This window comes from Eretmochelys imbricata, chromosome 3 (genome assembly GCF_965152235.1).
Source record: "Eretmochelys imbricata isolate rEreImb1 chromosome 3, rEreImb1.hap1, whole genome shotgun sequence".
Classification (NCBI taxonomy): Eukaryota; Metazoa; Chordata; order Testudines; family Cheloniidae; genus Eretmochelys; species Eretmochelys imbricata.
The window spans coordinates 148,962,101-148,984,369 of record NC_135574.1 but is presented as its reverse complement, the minus strand read 5'-3'; the positions used below and the strand labels follow the sequence as shown (position 1 = coordinate 148,984,369).

At 43.4% G+C, this 22,269-nt stretch overlaps 1 protein-coding gene across 7 annotated transcripts; it reads right to left on the bottom strand.

Annotated features, from left to right (window-relative positions):
• Positions 1–1,170: 1,170 nt before the first annotated feature.
• Positions 1,171–22,269, bottom strand: RNF8 (ring finger protein 8). Of its 7 annotated transcripts, XR_013345700.1 has the most exons (10): positions 22,150–22,269; positions 17,291–17,419; positions 12,095–12,847; positions 10,158–10,220; positions 7,929–8,018; positions 6,617–6,724; positions 5,583–5,794; positions 4,664–4,776; positions 3,524–4,580; positions 3,295–3,431 (listed from the first exon to the last, which is right to left on the bottom strand). XR_013345700.1 is itself a non-coding variant. In XM_077813601.1 (9 exons), the coding sequence occupies exons 2-9, from the start codon at positions 19,520–19,522 to the stop codon at positions 3,280–3,282; spliced, it is 1,554 nt and encodes a 517-aa protein (XP_077669727.1). In that variant the 5' UTR covers position 19,523; positions 22,150–22,257; the 3' UTR covers positions 1,171–3,279. The 7 variants fall into 7 exon arrangements, 3 of the variants coding, with proteins under 3 accessions (XP_077669727.1, XP_077669726.1, XP_077669728.1); XM_077813601.1 differs by lacking the exons at positions 3,524–4,580; positions 4,664–4,776 and adding an exon at positions 19,469–19,523 and having other exon boundaries at positions 1,171–3,431; positions 5,590–5,794; positions 22,150–22,257; XR_013345699.1 differs by having other exon boundaries at positions 3,524–4,776.

The window sequence follows — 22,269 nt, the reverse complement described above, 5'->3', positions numbered from 1 at the left end:
TCATCTTGGAAAAGAGACGACTGAGGGGAGATAGGACAGAGGTTTATAAAATCATGAGTGGTGTGGTGAAAGTGAACAGGGCAGCGTTACTTACCCCTTCACCTAACGCGACAACGAGGGGTCACCTAAGGAAATAAACAGGCAGCAGGTTTAAAACAAACATAAGGAAGTATTTCTTTACACAGTGCACAGTCAACCGGTGGCGCTCGTTGTTAGGGGATGTTGTGAAGGTCAAAAGTATAACTATGTTCATAAAAAGAATTAGATAAATTCATGGAGGACAGGTCCAACTTTGGATATTTGCCAAGATGGTCAGGGATGCAACCCCATGCTCTGGGTATCCCTAAACTTCTGACTGCCAGCACCTGAGACTGGATGACAGAGGACTGATCACTCCGAATTGCCATGTTCCGCTCATTCCCTCTGAAGCTTCTGGCACCAGCTACTATCGGAAGACAGGTTACAGGGCTAGATGGACCATTGCTCTGACCCACTATGGCCGTTCTTATGTTCTTGCATCAGGAACAAGGTCGATGACTAAGACTTACCAAGGACCTTAAAACTGGAAAGGGTTAAATGCAAGATGCCAGGTTTTAGCCTTACTCTTGTTTTCCAGAGTTTTCACTTACCAGGCCATGTATTCTGTCACCACCATAAGGTAAATCTTATTTTACATGCTTTACTAATATCTATTGGACGAAGAACTCTATTTGTGCCTTAGAACCCAAAATACATGAAGCTGCCAACTATTGCTCCATTTGAAATATTGCTGTCACAATCTGGTGCCCGTTAAGGTAACCCTACTTAGCAGAACTCACTTTTCACATGGTTGTTCCTTGGATAGTCTGTCCTCAGTGTGTTTCTGCTATTCTGCTCCTTGCAAAGAGCACATTTAATTTTAAAGGGGGGAAATTTACAGTTGTGAAGGGCTATTTTGTTGATAAAGGGTACATGCAGGTGAGCAATGCCCTGGTCTATCACATCATCTCATCTACACCCAATGCACCTACTACTGACAGTATTGGAAGGTGAGCAGATTTCATTAATCCTAGTCCTCCTTGCATTGTGGTTTTAACTGGCTTTAGGGAAGAATAGAAACCACCCACAGACACCCTGAGAAATTAATTTCTTTGACTTAAGTTTTGGAACAGGTATAATTAGACAATGACAGAAATAGCAAAGAAGCAAAATAAATATATTTAGTAAAAATAAAACAGGCAGAAAGAATAATACAGCAACATGGCAAAATACATCAGATAGAAGAAATCTGTAATCCTTGGGCTCCCGAGAGTTTATCCCATGTTAGATGGAAACAGATCCCCTTCTTCCACAGAGAGACCTGGGTTAGTGTCAACCATTCCCAATCCTCTATTGACACTCCTCCCCCGCAAGTGACTAGCACTTCTAAAGAGAATATGCATGTAGGAACTGAATGTCAAGAGCACAGGAGAGCAGAAAACCTCAAGGTAGTGTTGGCTCCTCCACAGCAGGAGAGAAACCTTATACTGAAGTTTAAGGAGGGTGATAGTTACCTGCACCTTGGTTCCTAGATCAGACATTTTGTCCCTGTTACAATCCTGATCACACAAATCATGTCAGGAGGACACACTTGCCTCATGGAATGGCAGCACCCTTCACACATTCCTGCAGTGAGTCTTTTCTTTAGCACAGGATAGTTTAAATTAAGAAATACTACATCCCCAGGGTTAGGGTGCTGTGTGTTTTAACTATATTAAATTGTTGGCTTATCTGCCCCAACAAATGCAGGGCACAATGGTCTGTGTGATTTATCGTACAACTCCCTGAATGAACGAGTCTTTTGGAATAACTTCATAAAAACAGTAAAATGCTAAGGCTGCTATGACTATCAGAAGGGAAAATGTTTTTAACGTTAAGCAACCAGATCTATAAAAACGAGATCAGGACCCATTTTTATCATTAAAGTCAAAAGTAATTAGCAGAATGAAGTTTGTGTCTCTGGGTGTGGCAGGCAGAACAGCAGAAGTGGGTTCACATTTCTCTTCTTTGAAGCAGGAGAAATACAGAAACAGGTACATACGTACACATGGATAGAGAAATACTACTACAGATAAATGTGTTTTTTTTCTCTCACACACTCAAACAGTACCTTTCAGCTAACAAAACTAACTCAAGTATATAGGCCAATGAAAACAGAACTTCACAGTCAGGTGCTTGCAAAAACGAGGCAAGATTTGTTCACCAGCTCTTCAGTGAGGATTTTCTTTGCTGCAAGGCTAGTGTTATGTCCCAGCTGAACAGCAACATTTTGTAAACAGTAAAAATATGTAGATACAGTACTTTCCCCCTTCTTGCCTTGTGTTTTGCCACAGATGCTACCTCCCCACCAGGACCACCGGACATTCCATTAACTCAAATAGCAGCAGCACTTCTGAAGAGATAAAAGTTATCTCCGCTTCCGACAGGGACTGACTAGGTTTTTTAAGTTATTGTTCCTAGATGTGCTCATTTCCCGCCTCCTTTAAGCAGGAAAAGGCCTGGAAAGAGAATGACTAAGATGCTTTGCGAGCAAGAGTACAGCACTGGTTAAGGCCGACACTTGGGTAATTCAGTCTTCTCCATCTCTACCTAACAGAAAATAAGTGACAGCAGTAGAGTAGCCAGAGACCCAGCACCCCAACCTACAATGAACTGAGCACTCTAGGATCCAAGGACGGTACAGGTACAGTCAGCCAAGTGTTACCGCTTAACGACACAAAGACGAGCATGAGTCAAGCTGTCATGTAAAATCACACAAAGAAAACCCATATTAAACTGACACTGTACTGGTGTGTTAGGTGTACCTCTGCTATCTGCTGGATGGAATGGCAGGCCTGCTCAAATATCTATCCATTCTCTCCACTAGCTGAAATAAAGGAAACAGACAAACATTTGAATAGGTGTAATTCAACCCAGCAGACAAGCAGCGGAGCATGCAGGGAAACCAGGACGTTATTCTACTGATCAGGTCACAAGTGATCATGGAAATCAAAGTTTGTATGTAAACATACTTAGCATGACACGCATTAGTTTACCCCCACAATTCCAGTTTGTATGCTTCAGAGGGCAAGAAATTATACATTCATTTAAAAACAAAAACAGTGCTCTGATAAACACTCTTCGTCTGCAGCTCGAATTCCAGGCTGTTCAACGCCTATCTTTCCAAACATCCAGTACATTCACCTCTGACAGCAGTAGATCCAAGCACACTTGGGTTGATTCTGCATGGCTCACAGGCAATCCAATCTGTGATATGGGAGTTCAGATACCATAGATATCATAGATATCATCGTAGTCAGAGTCCTCCTCAAAGTCATCACTGTCATAACTGCTCATCGACAAGATGGAATAGATAGAAGAAATGATACTGCTCTCACTGTCCGTGGCTGGGTTCACTAAGACATCCTGTTTCTCTGCATTCAAAACATACACAGATACTGTAGTTAGCTGGTGGCTAGATTACAGTCAGTGCTAATTGCTAGAATTCTCTTTGAAACTTTAGTACCTCCTCTTACTGCCACACCGTACGCTTTACAGCAAGTTTTTCAAGCTGTAGGTCTGGAGACCATCTGGGTGGGGCTTGTCTTTTCTATTTATAATCTTGAAAAAACAACATGAATGGGATTTTCTTTGATTTCTTGTATGCGTATTCCAGTTCCAACAGGGCTGCAGGAATAGCACTGAGGGCAAGGAGACATTCTCTTCACCTCTTGTTAATGCTCTCCCTGTTGGTACCCAACCAAATGCTCCCTTGTTGGTACCAATCAATGTGGAGTCACCAGAGGAGATTGCAGCAGCTGGCTACCTCAGGGCCTTATCAGTAAGGAGGGTGAAAAGGAACAAAGTCAGAGAGGGGCATCAAGGAGCAAAAGACTTCGGAGGACAACAATGACTCCATTCAAGCCTCTGGAAACTATGGGCCTGCTGAGGCAGGGATTGTCTGCTGTTACTTGTTTGCAGAGGCCCTAATCTTTGACTGGAGTTCCTAGGTACTATTGAAATATAACTAATCATTCCCTGTTGAGCCTGTCTCCCAGCCAGTTCCCTTCTGGAATCCATGTATAACTGGAGCTCATTCCAGTTTCAGTCAATCTTTCCACCACTGCATAGAAACAAGCTCATCCATCTCACTGAAATGTGTCAAAATAAAGGCTATTATAACGCTTTCTTTGCCGTAGTATTCAATTAATAGTTAAACACTGTATCGGGCTCACATGAAGTTGGGGCCTGAGGAAAGGATAAAATGTTTGAGAACCACTGATTTCCTGTACGTGAGAATGAAGTGGATTCCCATAAAGACACCATTTCATCTGGTCACCGTTAACTCCACGACAAGACACTTCAATGCTGCTTTGGTGTACTCTACAGATGTGCATATTAGGCTATTACACCTGAGCAGAGTCAGTTCTGCAGAGATGAAAGCAATCCATGAAGCAGTGCTGGAAAGCCTCTGAGCAGTGCAGCATTTTCTGAGGGAATCAGACTGATTTGGCTAAAGGTGGTTTTTTTCAGGTTAGCATTGACAATGTCTAGTGATGTCATTCTGTTTCACCAAGGAGGATCTGAAATATTTCAAAAGCACCTTTCGTTAGGATGGATCCCAAAGAGCTGTACACATTATACATAAAAGGGATCATGCACCCACCTCTAAAGGGGAACCAAGTAGTGATTTAACAGCACACAGCAACAACCATTTTTAGGAAGAGCAGTGGAGAATAAATTCTGTATTTCAGCACCTAGATAGTAGTGATGGGTGCTCTAGAAAGAGATTTGAAACAGGGATGTAGAATGGTGTTACCCACATTGGAATTTTGGCAGGATATCAAGCTTCACACCCTTACTAGTCTTGTTTTAATGACAAGTGGACAGGACCATGGTTTTGTGCCTCAATCATGCTGAGGCACTAAATTCAATATTGACTCAGAAGGAAGAGTGAGACCTGCTGAATCAGCAACACTACACGCAGCACTCCAGTTATCTTCAGCGGTCTCCCATCCAATGCCAACTATAAATTACTCCTCTAAAAAAGCAGATTAGAAAACAATATCCAGTAACGGTGTGCTGGTGCCACGCTTCTCCCTGGCATGTTGCCCGTGGAACTTGCCAACCAGCCCTCCCACCACTCAGCTTTCATATTGACCTATAGCCAGTAGGTTTAACCCACTGTCTAGAAGTCACTTGGTAGATTTTTCAAGACCTGCTCGGAGCAATGATAGTTTACTAAAAATATCACCAAATAAACTAATACTGCTTAGCCTCAGGTAGTGAAGTCTTCCCACTTCCCTGACTAGTACGGTTCATACAATATAGTCTCTAGAAAGTTCCTCAAACTATTTTACAATGCAACAATCTGGCTATGTAACATATTCTGAAATGATTTCCCATCCTAACCTCTGAAAAATCTACTGGAAATATTGACACAGCCGTAACCTCATATAGGAATAAAGGTTCATTCCCAGGACTCTGTGCATTCCTAGTGCATTCCTGTGGTATACAAGTGCCAAAGGAAGTTCTGTTAAAGACACGGAGACAGAGACAGCATTTGTCACACCTCATCCACCCACCTCTCACCTTTGCGCTCTCGGATGAGAGCCAGGCGGTGCTCCTTCATCTCCAGGTTCAAGTTTTCTACCATCCTGTCAATGCAGTTGTCCAGAACCAGGGAGCGCGTCTTGGATTGTATCTCCCGCCTGCAGATGGGACACTCCACTTTACGTTTCATCCATTCATTGATGCAGTAGGAGCAGAAGCTGTGTGCACAGTTCAGAGTGACAGCCTGTGGAGGTCAAGAGGAAGAACACCATCAGAGCACTGAGATTGGGATAAAAAAAAAAATCCTGTGAAACTAGCAAAACATCATATGGGCATTTCCTCTTAGAGAAAATATTAGTGCCCTTCTTTAGTACCTGCTGTCTAAGGATCACACAGTACTTATGAAACCACCAATCCTTACAAGACAAGCTACGTAAAGATTATCCCTATTTTTCAGATGGAAAAACTGGTAAATGAAGTAACTCACCCAAGATTACAGCAAATCTGTGGCGCACTCGGAAGAGAACCAAGAACTTCAAAATTCCAGTCCTGAGCCTTAAACACTAGACCATGCTTTCAATTTAAAGCATATTTCCTGAGGCACCACTCCATAGTGAAACTAGATGGAGTTTAATTTTCTGATTCTCAGAGACTAGAACAAGGTCATTGTGTTCAGGTTTCAACTGCTAAGAAGGAATTTCTAAATGACCCACTGAAATGAAAATAAACATTTCTATTCATGCTTTAATAGCCTACATTTCAGGCCTAATCTGAGTTGAGTGTCCCTTCTAGGATTACTGAAGGGGAGTCAAATTCTACCCTTAGTTATAGCCATGCAACCCCAGTTAATTCAATGTAATTGGGTAGGTATAACTGACAATAGAAAGTGACAATACTCAGCAAGGGGAGCAAAACACAAAAATCTGGGTCAGTGTGAATAATTTCCTAGATCTAAAGGGAAGAAACTTAAAAACAACAACAACAACAAAAACTTTGCTTTGACTTTTGAAAATAAAAGCTTCTTAAATCCTTTCCCTTCTGAACAAAGCCATGTCAGTTACTGTACCTCAATAAAGTGTTCAGAACAGATTGTACACTGCAGCTCATTCTCCAGTACATCATTCATCTGACTCAAAACCTCCTCCTTTTGCGCTCTCGCCTTCTCCTTCTCCTCCTGTAAGGAAGACACACATGGTCACCTGCTGAGGAGCAAAGGGTTTACTAAATAAGGGCAGGAGATGGGGTGCAGGAGCAGTGGAGGAAAGAGACAGATACAGCACACAATCCCAGGGTTTTCTTGTTTCAGGTCTGCATTCTTTCTATATGGAGAGGAGAAGAAAAGGGTTTCAAATCAGCAACCACAGCAGTACAGAGAACAATCCCAGACACTGCAGAGATAGTTGTTACAATACATAGTTTCAACAATTACTGACGTCCTACTTTTGTGAAGAAGGTACAAGCTGAGTCAGGCTTTCCAGAATATCTTCCAGATCCTTCCTAACTACTTAAAGGATATTTCCTTGAAGCAAAAATTCACCGCAGGATGAACTTGGCATAAAAGGTCTAAGGTCAGAAGAACTATTGTAGCAGCAGGAATAGAAAGTATCTGTTCAGCCAAAACGGTTCAAATGGAGGAGTGCAAAAAAACAAGTAGAAGCTTGGGAATTTAAGATGCTTCCTTGGTCTCATAAAGTGATGTAGAGTGAAATGTAACAGGTTGCTAGTCACCAAGGTATACTAGGCATCTGGTCTACTTCCTAAGTAAAATGGAGAAAGTCACAACCAAAGCTACATTTAAAACAATTTTAAGGTTCTGAAGGAACCGAAAGTCAAAGGAAATGCAGCCAAAGATGGGAGATGCCATGTCCTCCTAGAGTAGGCACAATAGAGAGCTGTCTCGATTGCTTTCCATCATGCCCTAGTGCAGGAGGAGACATGCCTTAATTCAGTCAATTCCTTTGCTGTTTTCAGTCCCAGATAGAAGCTCAATGCAGTTTTAGTTGTATGAACTTTAACAGAAAGTGAAACACTAGTTTTCAAACTCACTCAGTTCGGTAGGGCTTTTTCTGAGGAAGGAAAGATTGGGCCACTGCTCCTGCACATTGTGCCACGTTTCTCTGCTCTGCACTCTCTCTTTGGGTTTGAGCTTCCTCCACTAATGCCTATTCACAGTGCCACTCCATGTAGGGGACTGTCAAAACAAGGCATCTTTTCCAGTCATCCGGAAAGCAAGCCAGTCACCTCCTCAATATACAAGATTTCCACTGCTCCAGGCAATCGGAAGCTCTAAGGAAAGTACTGAACAACCTGTTTCCTCCATGGCAGCAAATTGTGCTGCTCTAATGAACATAACAGAAAAATCAATTTCAGTTCAGTACCTTAGTCACTTCCAACTCTTTATTCTTTGCTTGAATGATCTCTTCAAAATCCTTCTTGCTACGGCTCAGCTCATCCATCAGGGCACGATGCTGTGAAAATATAAATCCAGAGAGATTCTCATAACTTGCCCCAATGAAACGTACATGCTCCCTACCATCCTGATCACTCACAGATTTTTGCCAATTTTTTAATGAATCAGTGCAACATGAGCCCAACTCCTAGGGGCTTAAGGACTCCAATTACTTCTTTAGATGAGGAATCAAAAGGATCAGTCTTCTATAAGCAAGTAAAATGTAGGCCACACGGTAACGCACAACTGGAAAAAACTCAAGCACTAAGTAAACAGACTCTCAGTTAAAAAGGGTAATACCCTTATGTAATACATCAATAGATGGGTTAGTCACTGAATTCAGTATAGGTTAGAAAATACAAACCCAGTTTATCAGAAGTACATTTCTGGGGAGATATAAATCATACCCCAGTTGTGCCTCACTACACCAGGATGTGCAGGAATGGTGTCCCTAGCCTCTGTTTGCCAGAAGCTGGGAATGTGTGACAGGGGATGGATCACTTGATTATTACCTATTCTGTTCATTCCCTCTGGGTCACCTGGCATTGGCCACTGTTGGAAGACAGGATACTGGGCTAGATGGACCTTTGGTCTGACCCAGTATGGCCGTTCTTATCTTATCAGGTAGTGACATAAGAATTTGGGGGTTAAATCCCAAGAGGTTCCAGGGTTTTCCAACTCCCAGTGGGAGTGTCTCCTTGGGCTGAGGATAACCAGGATAGCCCTAGTTAGCTTCTTATCCATACCTCAGGCCTTGTCTACACTAACACTTACTTCTGTATAACTTATGTCGCTCAGGGATGCGAATAAACCACATCCAAGAGCTGGTGTGGACAGCGCTATGCTGGCCGGAGAGCTTCTCCCACCAATGTAGCTACCGCCTGTCGCAGAGGTGGAGTTGTTATGCTGACAGGAGAGCTCTCCCATCGGCAAAGAGCATCTTCACCAGACGCACTGCAGCGGCGCCTAAGTAGCGCTTCTAATGTAGACTAGGCCTTAACCTAAGTAGGCTTTGAGCCTAACAAAAAATCTGGGCTCCTTTCAGGGAGGAGCAGATGGTGCTGCCTGCTTAGATCCCAGGACAAGGAGCAATGGAGACACAAGAGCTGTCCCATTCACATTAATTTACTTTGGTATTTAAACACAAAAACAGATGAACAAAGTTCTTTTATTTTAGTCATTCTAGAAAAAATATAAATACAAGTATAAATAAACCTAAACCCCTTAATAAAGACACTGGACTGATGGTTTATAACAACAGTCTGTAACCCACTAATCTCACTTTTTGTCCTATGACTAAAGGGGTGTTAATGGGCCACTTCACCTTGAATGGTCCCATCAAATATGTGCTAACTACTTATGCTAAACTATCTGTTCATCTTGTATTTAGCTGTGACACTCTCAGGCACGTCTACACTACAATCTTAAATCAAGGTATGTTAGGTCAACTTACAGCCACCACAGTAATTACTGCGGTGGCTGATGTCCACACTACCCTCCCTGTGTCGGTGGTGCCCATCCTCACCCGGAGCTTTTCCAGCGACTGAAGGGGAGAATGAGGGGGGCACAAAAACTTGCCAGTGAAGACATAGCCTGACATAGTTAGGTCGACATAAGGTAGCTTATGTCGACCTAACTCTGTAGTATAGACCAAGCCTTAATACCTTTCCCAGACCTGAAGAACTCTGTGTAGCACAAAACCTTGTCTCTCACCAACAGAAGTTGGTCCAATAAAAGATATTACCTCAGCCAATTTGCCTGTCTAATATCCTACAACAACACTGCATGGAAATACCATGACATGTGCCAATAAAAGCTGATTTAGAAAAAAGAAAGCAGCAGCTAGAGATGTGACAGCTAGCTTATAAAAAGCCAGTTAGCAAAGGTTCAGCCAACTGAGAAGTTAAATATTCATTGAAGCTACCTAAAGCTTTTAGATTGTATTTAGTGTATTTTTGCTCTTTTTCCACAGTATTTCTGTTTGCCAATTATCATGGAGTGTGGAACTTGTCACCAATATCACAGAGACGAAAAGCAGTTGCAATCTGTTCCTGAGGGACAGTCCTAGGGCTCCTGGCCAGTTGCCGGAATAGCAGGCAAAGTTTAGGCATTCCCCACATTACACAGCTGGACCACGCCTAGCTTTGTAGTAAATTACCTCCTGCAGAACCTGGGCCAGTTGCTCCTTCAGATTCTCTTCCCCTTGCTGCTTCTTCACTCCCTGAAAAAATAAGACACAAAAGGAGAGTTTTGCTGGGAGGAAGAAAAACAATTATGGAACCAAACTAAGCAATATAAAGAGGTCAGGAACAGCTAGTTAATTATTTTTGTCAAGATATGGTCACGGTCCAGACTCCAGAGAAAAATAATAATAATAATAATAATAATAAAAAAAAAAAAGATAAGTAAATAAAAAGATTTTGGGGTCCATTCAAAAGTGTCTGGCAGTCCGGCTTTGACCCACAGTCTGCCAATTGACTACCTTTGGGCTAGAGCAGGGATCTCAAACTCAAATCACCATGAGGGCCACATGAGGACTAGTACATTGGCCCAAGGGCCACATCACTGACACTTTTTCATACAAAGATATAAAAGCCCACCCCTCTGCCCCCGGCCCCACCCGCACTACACCCCTTCCATGAGGCCCTGCCTCTTGCCACCTCTTCCCTGCCCCCATTCCAACCCCTTCCCCAAAGTCACCACCCCATCCCAACTCCACCCCTCCCTGCCCCTATTCCAACCCCTTCCCCAAATCCCTGCCCCTGCCCCGCCTCTTCTCCGCCTCCTCCCCTGAGCACGCAGCTCCCAGCTCCTCCCCCTCCCTCATGGAAAGCGCTAAGTGCCTGGAGGTAGGTGGAGGAGCAGGGACCCGACGCGCTGGGGGCGGGGGATGAGGGGAGCTTGGCAGCCACAGGAAAAAACACCGGGGGGATGGGGTTGGGAGCTTGGCGGACCGCAGCAAATAACTCCACGGGCCGCCCTGTGTTTGAGACCCCTGGGCTAGAGGAACAGGGAGAAGAGAGAAAACAGGAGTTTCTCTCATGTTCGAAACAGATTAATTAAGGAAGTGTCGCCAGTGTAAAGCAAACCTAAGAAATATCTCACATTCAGTGCTTCCCAGGCTCTTGAATGATCAGAGCCATTTAAACTCACACATTATAACTCTTTGTAGACAATATCCTTCGGTATTAAATATCTGAAACATCTCCAAGTTATTTTAGCTTTAATGGGACTAAAATGTTCATAAGGCAGAGAAAGGGAAGTAATAGGCTGTGAGTGGGGAAATGGAAATGTTTTAACTCCATTTGGGAACATCTAAAGAGATTAATTACTATAGACAACTCCCACCTCTGCTTTGGATCCCTCCTCCAGCATGGGCAGAGAGAGAGAATCATCTGTCTTCCTGTATGCAAGGTTTCTACAATGAAATGTTCAATTATCTGGACCAATAGGTTTTCCTGGGTGTTCCCAGTTACTAGGCAGAATGACCAATCCACTTTCAGTTGGATTCTCTCTTGCTTTCAAACATACTTGTTAACAAACTCAAGTACAGAGAGACAGAGACCAAAACTTTTTTTTTTTTTTTTAAATCTGACAGCTAGTTACTTATCTGCATGAATGTATACAGGCCTGTAAAACTTCCAGATTGAGCACTTTGTGAAGGAAACCGTATTTACAGGTAAGGAAATTGTCTAATGAATAAAATGCAGGAAGGGCAATCTGGATCAATGGAATAGCAGTGCCCACTGATTCTCCTGCTTGAATGGGAAGGGGCTTCCAATGCAACTCAGTCTTGACCTGGTAACCTATGTCTAGAGGTAGAAGAGGAGTTCAGTCTCAACGACCCATTCAGTCCTTGTCCTCTCTACAACCACAAGGGAGAACACAGAAACAATATTCATTTCACACAGACTATTCAGCTTTCAAATGGCAATAATGCTTTTTACTATCAATTTGTGCTGAACCTGCCTTTGAGGTTAAACCCCATTACTAATCTCTTGCCTAGTCAAGCCCCTCTTGTTTCTACCCATTCTCTAGGTCTGTATGTTTGGCATACTTTGGAATGGATGATAATTTCCATACAAATGTGCATACCTCCAGAAGCTGCTGCTGCTGCTCCTCATAGAATATCTTCTCCAGTTGTTGCACCCTCTGCTGCTGATGTTCCTGTTCAGTGCACAACTGGTCCTGCAATTCCTGCAGCTCCTGCTCCATCACCCTGATCTCTTTTTGGCCAGACTTCCTGCTCTTCTTCACACTCAAAACAGCTGTCTGCTTCTCGTCCACCTTGACTTTCAGCCTCATTATATTTCCCAGGGTTTTCCTCAGCATTTCCAAACCAGTCCAAGACTGTGCCAGGCTAGAGGCTTTCTGGTCCTTATGGCTAAGAGATATAGCTTTCTCAGAGTTCATAGGATTACAATACACTGTAGCTTTATCCTCCTCCATGCTTGGTCCAGGAGAAGGTAGCTTGACATCCATGTTTTCTGTTGGCTGTTTGGCCAGTTCTGCCCTCCCCCATGAAATACCCAAAGGTTCACTATCGCTGGACACTCTGTCCCTTTTAGATCTTGAATTCGAAGGGCCTTCTACTCCAGATGCCTCTGATTCCTCCAAACTAAGTTTACGTTTAGTTCTTGCACCCTTAGGTTTCCCCATCAGTTGGTCATTCCTCGGGGCTAAAAATGGACTAACTTTCTCCCATTCTTCCTTAATCACTTCATATTCATATTCAGCAGTTTCTTTGTTATCCAAAGGCACTCCTAGTTGAATATGATCTCCTTCACCTATTGGATAGGCCTTTGAAGGATCAAGACGTTCCTTATTCAACCAAACACCATTTAAACTCTGAAAACAAACAGAAATCAGCAAAACTTATCAGGAGTACTTGTGGCACCTTAGAGACTAACAAATTTATTAGAGCATAAGCTTTCATGAGCTACAGCTCACTTCATCGGATGCACAGAATGGAACATATAGTAAGATAAATAGACAGATAAGTTGGAAGTTACCATGCAAACTGTGAGAGGCTAATTAGTTAAGATGAGCTATTATCAGCAGGAGAAAAAAAAACTTTTGTAGTGATAATCAAGATGGCCCATTTAGACAGTTGACAAGAAGGTGTGAGGATATTTAACTTAAGGAAATAGATTCGATATGTGTAATGACCCAGCTCACAAAAGCTTATGCTCTAAATTTGTTAGTCTCTACAGTGCCACAAGTTCTCCTGTTCTTTTTGCGGATACAGACTAACACGGCTGCTACTCTGAAACAAAACTTATCAATGTACATTTAAGTTAACTCCTCCACAAGTTATATTTGGTTGCTGCAAACAAAGCCTACCTTTTCAGAAAGAATATTTCAAAGACGATTCAACAAATTGTCTAACTAGCTTTTGCACTACCCAAACAACTGAGTCAGTGTCTCTTTTTCGTGTGTATGTGTGAGAGAGAGAAATTTAGTTATACCATTAGTAAGGGTTTTCTTCTACAACTCTTAAGAATAAAATTGATTTAGGCAACCACATGGAAGAAAAGGAAGGAACTATCTACGGTGGTTTAAAGAAGAAACAATGGTCTGAAGCTTAATGGGAAATGCTTGAGCTAGCCCCTAGGAAAGACTCTGCAACAGAGATCAATGACACACTGGAATGATTTGTCAAGAACACTTATTTGGGCATGTCACCAAAGAGTTCAAGAACAGGCTACAAAGAAAGACGGTTAAAGGGACTAAATTTATACAAAAAGAAAGCAGAGGGGAAAACGTAAACCAGCTCTGTACAAAAGTAGAGAAACACAAAAGGAAAGAGAAGACATACAAGAAGATGTATAACATAGCAATGGTTTTATACTAAAAAGAGGGCTATGTTAGATTAGACACCAAGAGAGGAAAAACTTCCTAACAATAAGAACAAGTTGAGAATTGAATTGTGCTCAGTACAGACTGTAGTGTCATCAGCAATGGAAGTATCCCAAAGAAATATGATAACAAGCTTGAGGGAACAGTAGAGATGATAACATGCAGCAGGTGCAGCAAGGGGTTACATTCAGTGGTGAGCTGGAGCCGGTTCGCACCGGTTCGCTGGAATCGGTTGTTAAATTTAGAAGCCCTTTTAGGACTGGTTGTCCAGCAAGGGACAATCGGTTCTAAAAGGGCTTCTAAATTTAACAACCGGCCACTCCCCCCACTGATCACATCAAAAGTGGTACCTTAGGTGCCGACTCCGTGGGTGCTCCGGGGCTGGAGCACCCACGGGGAAAATTTGGTGGGTGCAGAGCACCCATTGGCAGCTCCCCTCCCCGCCACCAGCCCCAGCTCACCTCCGCTCCGCCCCCAAGTTACGCTCCACCCCACTCTGCTTCCCCGCCCCTGGCTTCCCGCAAGTCAGCTGTTCGTGCGGAAAGTCTGGGAGGGCTGAGAAGCAGGTGGCGGCTTCGCACTCAGGCCCAAGGAGGAGCAGTGGAGGTGAGCTGGGGTGGGGGGGGTGCGAGGAGGGCTGCCTGCGCAGCAGCGGGTAACTGGGGGGGGGGGGGGAGAGGAGGAGCGCAGGGGAACCGCTCCCTGCCCCAGCTCACCTCCACCTCCCTCGGCCTGAGTGCAAAGCCGCCGCTTGCTTCTCAGCCCTCCCAGGCTTCCCGTGCGAACAGCTGATTCACGGGAAGCCGGGTGGGGGTGGGCAGAGCGTAACTCAGGGGCAGAGGCAGAGCGGAGGTGTCCTAGGGCCGGACGCGGGGCAGGGAGCTGCCAGTGGGTGCTCTGCACCCACCAAATTTTCCCCGTGGGTTCTCCAGCCCTGGAGCACCCACAGAGTTGGCACCTAAGGCGCCACTTTTGATGTGATCAGTGGGGGGAGCGGCCGCTCCCGCTGCTCCCCCCCTCGCTACGCTACCCCGCTCCTAGGAGCCAGAGGGACCTGCCAGATGCTTCCTGGGAGCTGCCCCTGCCAGATGCTTCCCAGGACCTGCCCCAGGTAAGCACCGCCGGAACTCCCCACCTCGCCCCCCAGCAGGTCTCTCTGGCTCTTAGGGGCGGGGTGGGCACCCACTTCGGTGGCCCACGAGACTCTCCTGCCCAGTTCCAGGGGCAGTCAGTGGACAGGGGAGGGGGCTGGATAAGGGAGGGGTCCCGGGGAAGGGGGGGTGTCAAGGAACATGGGGATTGGATGGGGGCGGGAGCGGGCCATGACCCCCTCGTGGGGTGAGGAGGCCACCCTTTGTTAAGATTTTGGCAGCTCATCACTGGTAACATTTGATGATTTAGCACAATGGTTTCCAACCACTGCTATATACTTCAGGACTAGAACTTCAGATTTACATGACTGGTATGGTAGACACCTCTACCTAGCTTAACAAGGAACCTCTGTTGCCCCAATGAAAGACAGGTTGGTATAGCCAATGGTATTGCTGTGGATGACTGGTACCCCCCAGAAAGATTGGACACCACAGATTTAGAAGGTCTCTTCCAGCCCTAACTTGTAGGAAAATTTGGAGATCAGTAGTGCAGTATTGTACAAATATTTCAAGGCAACTGACTGCAGGACTCAGCAAGGCCTTTTCTACTCTGATCTACTACAAGCCAGCTAAGGGGTGCATTTCAACACTCTCAGAAATAGAACGAGCATAGTTAAAGAATGCCCTCTGACTGAGAAACTATTGAGAGAGAACAAAGTGAAGCATCACAATGCAGTTAGATATACAACCTCAACATCCAGATCATCTAGAAGCTCTCAGTTACCCTAGCCCCAGAACAGAAACTGGAGCTTTGATCCTTCACCGTGTATTTTCTTGCCTTTGTGGACAAAAAGAACAGAGGTGGAGCTGCCATCACAGACAACACATTGTTCACCCGGAAGAATTTTAAACAGCAAATGTAAAAACAGAAGGTCTCAAGTATAGGAAAGAAAAAGTTAATACCTTTTATTTTTAGTTTACTTTTATAGGGATCTAGCCTATTTCTCGTCTCTATTTTTCCTTCCAAGAAAAGTGTGAAATTTACTTCTGTGGAAGGAGAACTACAGCTAACATGGTGAGAAGGTGCATATGAACAGATGATTGGGGTCAGCACATCTCCTCTCCCTTACTGTCTCCAGTGGGTGCACACAAGTCACTCTGCAAGGACTGTAGTAACTAATCTTCTATTCAAAGTACAACACCGCTGCTACTTGGGGCTGTGTGCAGGAGACAGAGGGCTGCTGATAGGGCATGAGGGATCTTTCCATTTAAAATTTACTCCTCTCACTGCATTTCACCTCCAAAATAACTGGAATCTGTTGACTATTAGGGCATGCTGTAGAGCCCACCTCTTTTCCTGGCTCTCAGGGAGGGAGGGATTCTTGGAGCTAGTATTTGTAGATGGGAGATTGGTTATTTTCTGGTTTTTTTTTTCATATTAAAAATACAAAGCATTTAGAGTCTTGGCTATGCACTTTGTATTGTGTGCATCAAAACAAACTAAGGTTGAGATTTTAATAATGCTCATTGTACGTCTTCTAGTCCCTCCACCTATTCTTGGCCTTACAACTGAATCCTTTATAAGTCAACTTGTACTATAGAACATTCCAAATGTTACATCTAACTGGTTTTCACTCAGCTTCCTGACTTTAATAATTTTCCAGCCTGAAGGAAAGTGTGGGGAAAGGGACTTGAATTAAAGGGGCAAGCAACTTGCCATTGTCAGCAAATGAGATAGTAGGCATTTTAGAACTTGAATCTCAATTCTCTACTCTAGCCAAATGATGAAGATGTGTTTCATGTCCACCAATGGAATCAAAAGCCACTTTCATGATCAGAAAACCATCTCCAACTTTAGTTTATTAAAACTAAATTATAGTTGTGCCACTACAATAACTGGCACCAGCATTTAATTAACATTGCAAGAGCAATATCCTTTTTAAGAATGCCAGCCTTCATAGTTATTCTTTGCACAGCAATACAAAGTTCACAGACAGGCTCTTAGGACCAATACTCCCCACAGCATTTCACTATCTGATAGCATTAAAGTGCTCTATTAAAGAGAAGAAGCTAAAAGCAGGAAGTATCCCTTGTAGTCAGACATGAATAAGCCTCACACTGCATTCTGGGCCTCAGCTAGGATGAAGTTCCAGATTCGGGGTGCACAACTAGAAGCAAATGTTCCCATAGGTCTTTTACCCAAGTTAGACTATATTACAGCATGACTCAAGGTTACCTGTACTTCATAACTATGACCCCGCAGCTACTAAGACACAGCTCCCAAATGGGAAGTCATCTTCAATATCTCTCAGTGCAATTAAAACTCCTTCAATCTCAGTACCTTGTTGTCTGTAACTGTCCACTGGCCTTGTGCATTCTGCTTGAAAACACAGTGGTAACGAGAGATCATCAGTGGGCAGGTTTTTGAGACCAGCTGGTAGGTGAGACCAAATCCTCGGCCTATAGTTACCTAAAGATAAAAACAGTTTAATAGCCACCATCAGCAACAATAAAGAAAGAGTGATTTGCTTTGATTTTAAATACAGTAATATAAACACATGGTATGAATTAGCTTTGTACAGTAGTTTCTACTGGGGTACAAAGTAGTAAGTTTAACACTAACCACACAAGTGGTTACTACTTATAACTTTTATTGAATGTGACATAACTTCATGTTTAAATCCAAGAGTCAAAAGCTAGAGGGAAGCCTTGAAAAAGCCTGACGCACGCTGGTGTTTTAGGAGTGGGGACATTTGTGTCCATTTAACCAGGGTGGATGTGATTTAAATCATGATTTAAATCACTAGTCAGAAAGACTTGATTTAATCATGGATTTCTACATAAAAGTGCATTCCTGTTGGGTGAAGATCCTGCATGTTCAGACATGTTCCTTTCATCATCTTCAACGCGACTTCCTCCTGAGAAGGAACACTCCGCATGATGTTGTTTCCTTTGGGCAACCAGGCCTTGCATTTCTTTGTTGCACTGTTTGAATTTTGCACGCATGCCTGTCTTACCCACAGGCAGGGGAACTTAATTAAAATATTCCCAAACTGGGTCTCTTTTATGGACTGCTGCCATTATAGGTTTGCCCTTCTCATGAGAGACTGGTCTGGTAGATCTCAAATCAATGAAGGCTACACTCAGAAAGACCTCAAGACTTCTGGAATATGCTACTCAAACAGTTTCACTTTTCTTTCTACTGCCTGTCCCTCCCTTCTCACATTTATCTCCAGACTTCTTCTCCTTGTCCAGATCTATTCTGCCCCAACAATCTTCTATTCACTGAACTTTTTGAAACTTTGCACTCTTAGAGAGAGGTAAGGGATTGACTCTGTGTATACAAACTGAGGGGGACAATAGGGTTGAGGTCTGTTATTTTGCACCTCTATATATTATTTATTTAAAAACATTTTTGCTGTTAACAAGCATGTTATCTCTGGAAACACAAATCCACAGTCTGAGAACCGCAAAACTAAGCATCTGTGATGGTATCTTCTAGATTGAGCACTGAGTCTCATTGAGTAGATAGAAAAATTAACCTAAATAATCTATACAGAAGCCTGTGGAACACCATAAGATTGGGTCCCTAATCCATGAACTATTGGAACTCATTTACAAAACTTTTCTTAAACATTACATGAATATATTATTTCATACTATAGAGTTAGAATTTATAATCCCTATTCCATGATGAGATATCTTTGAGCTATAATCTTTAGATAGGTTTTTTCGTCAAAAAGCATTTTATCAAAAAAATCCAAATTTAAAAAAATCTGATTTTTTTTAATTTTTTTTTTTAAAAAACATTGATATTTATCCACCCTAGATTTAACCGATAACAAATCTCCTTTAACTGAGTACTCCAACAACCAACCCTCTTCTGCCTTCTGGCTAGAATACTTGGAGCACATCTTCACTGGCAACGTGGCTTGTGCAGAGCCTCTCCCAGCGCTCTGAAAAAAAAGCCACCTCCACAAGGGGCATGGCTCCCAGCGCTGGTGCTCTGTCTATAGTGGCAGGTTACAGCACTGAAACTTGCAGTGCTCAGGGGGGTGTTTTTTCACACCCCTGAGTGAGAAAGTTGCAGTGCTGTAAAGTGCTAGTGTAGACAAGCGCTTAGTAAAAAGTCTCTGATAAAAGCTTCAGAAAAAACGTGAGGCTAGCATCCTCACGTTTTCTTTGTTCAGAACTGAAGTGAGCAATCTTAGAAGCTTTAGCTGCATAAAGTCCTTCAGGTTGGTCAAGCATCTACAGAGACATTGATGTATAGCAGTATGACTCTCCAATCTTACTTGAGACAGCTAGAATCTCTTACTGAGCTGGAGTTCAGACACTGAAGGCTCACTTGGAGAGGAGAATTTTCCTTTTGAATAATGAGAGCAGGAGTTGTGGTTCCTCTAACTTGGGAAAGGCTGAAGTTTTTTATTGTTCAATCTCTAAGTCAATTTAACAAAGCATCTGAACAGTTTAGTTATTTCCTCCAATCCCTGTGACTCTCACAGGAGTCATCATTTACCTGAAGAGTATGGCACAGCTGAAAGACAGTCATCAATGCAACTTGAAAGTTCATGCTGAGAAATGAAAAATACCATTGTGGTCCAACAATTAATAGCAAAGGCAGCAAGATAAAGGTAACATCATTGATGTACTGTACTTAGATTTGATAACAGATGACATTTTGATTAAAAAACTAGGACAATGTAAAATAAATATGGCACACATTAAAGGGATTAAAAGTTGGCAGATAGGTCTCAAAATGTAATTGTAAATGGAGAATCACCATTGAAAGGGTGTTTCTAGTGGGGTCCCACAGGGATTGGTTCTTGGCCCTATGCTATTTAACATTTTTATCAGTGACCTGGAAGAAACACAAAATCATCACTGATAAAGTGATGACACTAAAAATGGGGGAGCGGACAGGCCCCTGATTCAGAGCAATCTGGATTGCTTGGTAAACTGCACACAAGCAAACAATATGTGTTTTAATACAGCTAAATGTAAAGGTATACATCTAGAAACAAACAATGTAGGTCATACTAACAGCATGGGGGACCTCATCCTGGGAAGCAGTGATTCTCAAAAAGATTTGCAGGTCGGAGTGGATAGTCAGCTGAACATGTGCTCTCAGTGCAATGCTGTGGCCAAAAGGGTTAAAGTGACCTTTTGTGGCATAAATGGGAATCTCAGGAAGTAGGTTATTTTACCTCTATATTTGATACTGGTATGACTGCTGCTGGAATACGTGTCCACAATTCAAGAAGGATGTTGATAAATTGGAAAGGATTCAGAAGAAACACAAGAATGATTAAAGGATTCCTTATAGTGATAAGAAAAGGAGTACTTGTGGCACCTTAGAGACTAACCAATTTATTTGAGCATCCAATGAAGTGAGCTGTAGCTCACGAAAGCTCATGCTCAAATAAATTGGTTAGTCTCTAAGGTGCCACAAGTACTCCTTTTCTTTTTGCAAAGACAGACTAACACGGCTGTAACTCTGAAACTTATAGTGATAGACTCAAGGAGCTCAATCTATTTAGTTTAACAAAGAGAAGGTAAACGGGTGACTTGATTACAGTCTGTAAGTACCTACATGGAAAACAAATATTTAATAATAGGCTCTTCAGTCTACCATAGAGGTTCTCAAACGGGGGAGGGGGAGAATTATTTTGGGGAAGTTCTATGACCTGTGTTATACAGGAGATCAGACTATATTACAATGGTCCCTTCTGGTCTTGGAAACTATGAAAGAACACAACCCAGCATTTCACATATTTACCAAACAATCCAGAATTGTGCAGAAAGTCACATGATCCTCAAGGAAGTGAAAACTTACACATGCATACATCAGTATTGACCATGTCTTTTTCAAGGCCCTGAGTACTACTCCACACATAAATTACTTAACCGGTATCTACTTTACATTAGTCATTTCTGATTATTGTACCCTTTTTAGCTTCTGTAAGGCACAGATCAGAAAGACTCATTTTTACAGAGGATTCTCACCTGTTTCTTACATTAGGAATTCATGCCTTGTTAATCCTGATTTTCTAGTATTGAGAGGGGAAATTAACTCACTGCTTAAAGCCTTATTTTGGTTTTTTTGTTCCATTCTGTTTAATATATATCTGGTAAACAGCAGGGTGGAAGGAATCTGTCAGAATTTCAGCATCTCATTCCTTCAATTAAAGATTGAGAAAGCCCCCACTCCAGTTCCCTGAACCTCTGAAGAAAAAAAATTCTGCTTCCCCTCCATCACCACCCGCAAACATTTTAGGCCTTTTCGATGTCCAAGAGGAAACAAAAGGTCACAAACTCTCTGCTAGGACTCTAACACCTAGCAGGACCTGTAACACCTCTGGAGAAGACTTTCACTCATTCAAAGGACCATTAAAAAGCAACTCTGAGGAAGCTGCCACCACTCTGTCAAGATTTCCACACTTCTGCCCTAGTCAGCAAAGAGACCCTCCGCCTGTAAAGCAGAGGTGGCTTCCCCCAGTGAGTGGGAGGAGCTTGCACTCACCACTACCCCCTGGACCACGCCCCCCACCACCGAAGAGACAAGGGCTGGAATGGAAACCAACCAACCCTCGCCCCATACCCCAAGGGCTGCTGCCTCTACAGCAGTCAACCAGGGATACGCATACCCCTGGGGCTACATCAGCTCATCTAGATATTTGTCTAGTTTTACAACAGGCTATACAAAAAGCATTAGCGAAATTAGTACAACATAAAATTTCACACAATGACTTGTTTACATTGCTCTATATACACCATACACTGAAACGTAAGTACAATATTTAAATTTCAGTCTATTTATTTCATAATTATATGGTAAAAATGAGAAAGTAAGCCATGTTTCAGTAATCGTGTGCTGGGACACTTGTATTTTTATGTCTGATTCTGTAAGCAAATAGCTTTTAAGTGAGATGAAACTTGGGGGAACACAAGACAAATCAGACTCCGGCAAGGGGTACAGGAGTCCGGAAAGGTTGAGAATCACTGGCCTACAGGGCTCAGGGCCCCTTTTCAACAGTGGCTTTGGGGCACATGGGGAACACCAGGGAGCCCTCAGCCCCACCACACCTCACTGCCCCCTCCCCCCACCACCAGCCCACGGACCCCTTCCCCCTGCTCATCACCCCCCCGCCCCTCCCCCGCCACCACCCGCGTCCCCCCGCTCATCAGCCCCCGCCTCACCTCGCCGCCGCTCTCCAGCAGGAGCCACTGGCCGCTCATCCCCACTCGCCTGAGGCACCAGGTCCGGCCGCAGCCCCCCGCGGGCGAGGAGCCGCCGAGCTCCGCCATCCCGCCTGCACC

Excerpts from the sequence above, each read along its gene's own strand:
- RNF8 (XM_077813600.1), bottom strand. The coding sequence starts at position 22,257 with ATGGCGGAGCTCGGCGGCTCCTCGCCCGCGGGGGGCTGCGGCCGGACC. Across the intron at positions 10,221-12,094 it reads AGCAGCAGCAGCTTCTGGAG|GGAGTGAAGAAGCAGCAAGG; the intron begins GTATGCACATTT and ends TTATTTTTTCAG. Across the intron at positions 8,019-10,157 it reads TGGCCCAGGTTCTGCAGGAG|CATCGTGCCCTGATGGATGA; the intron begins GTAATTTACTAC and ends ATATTTTCACAG.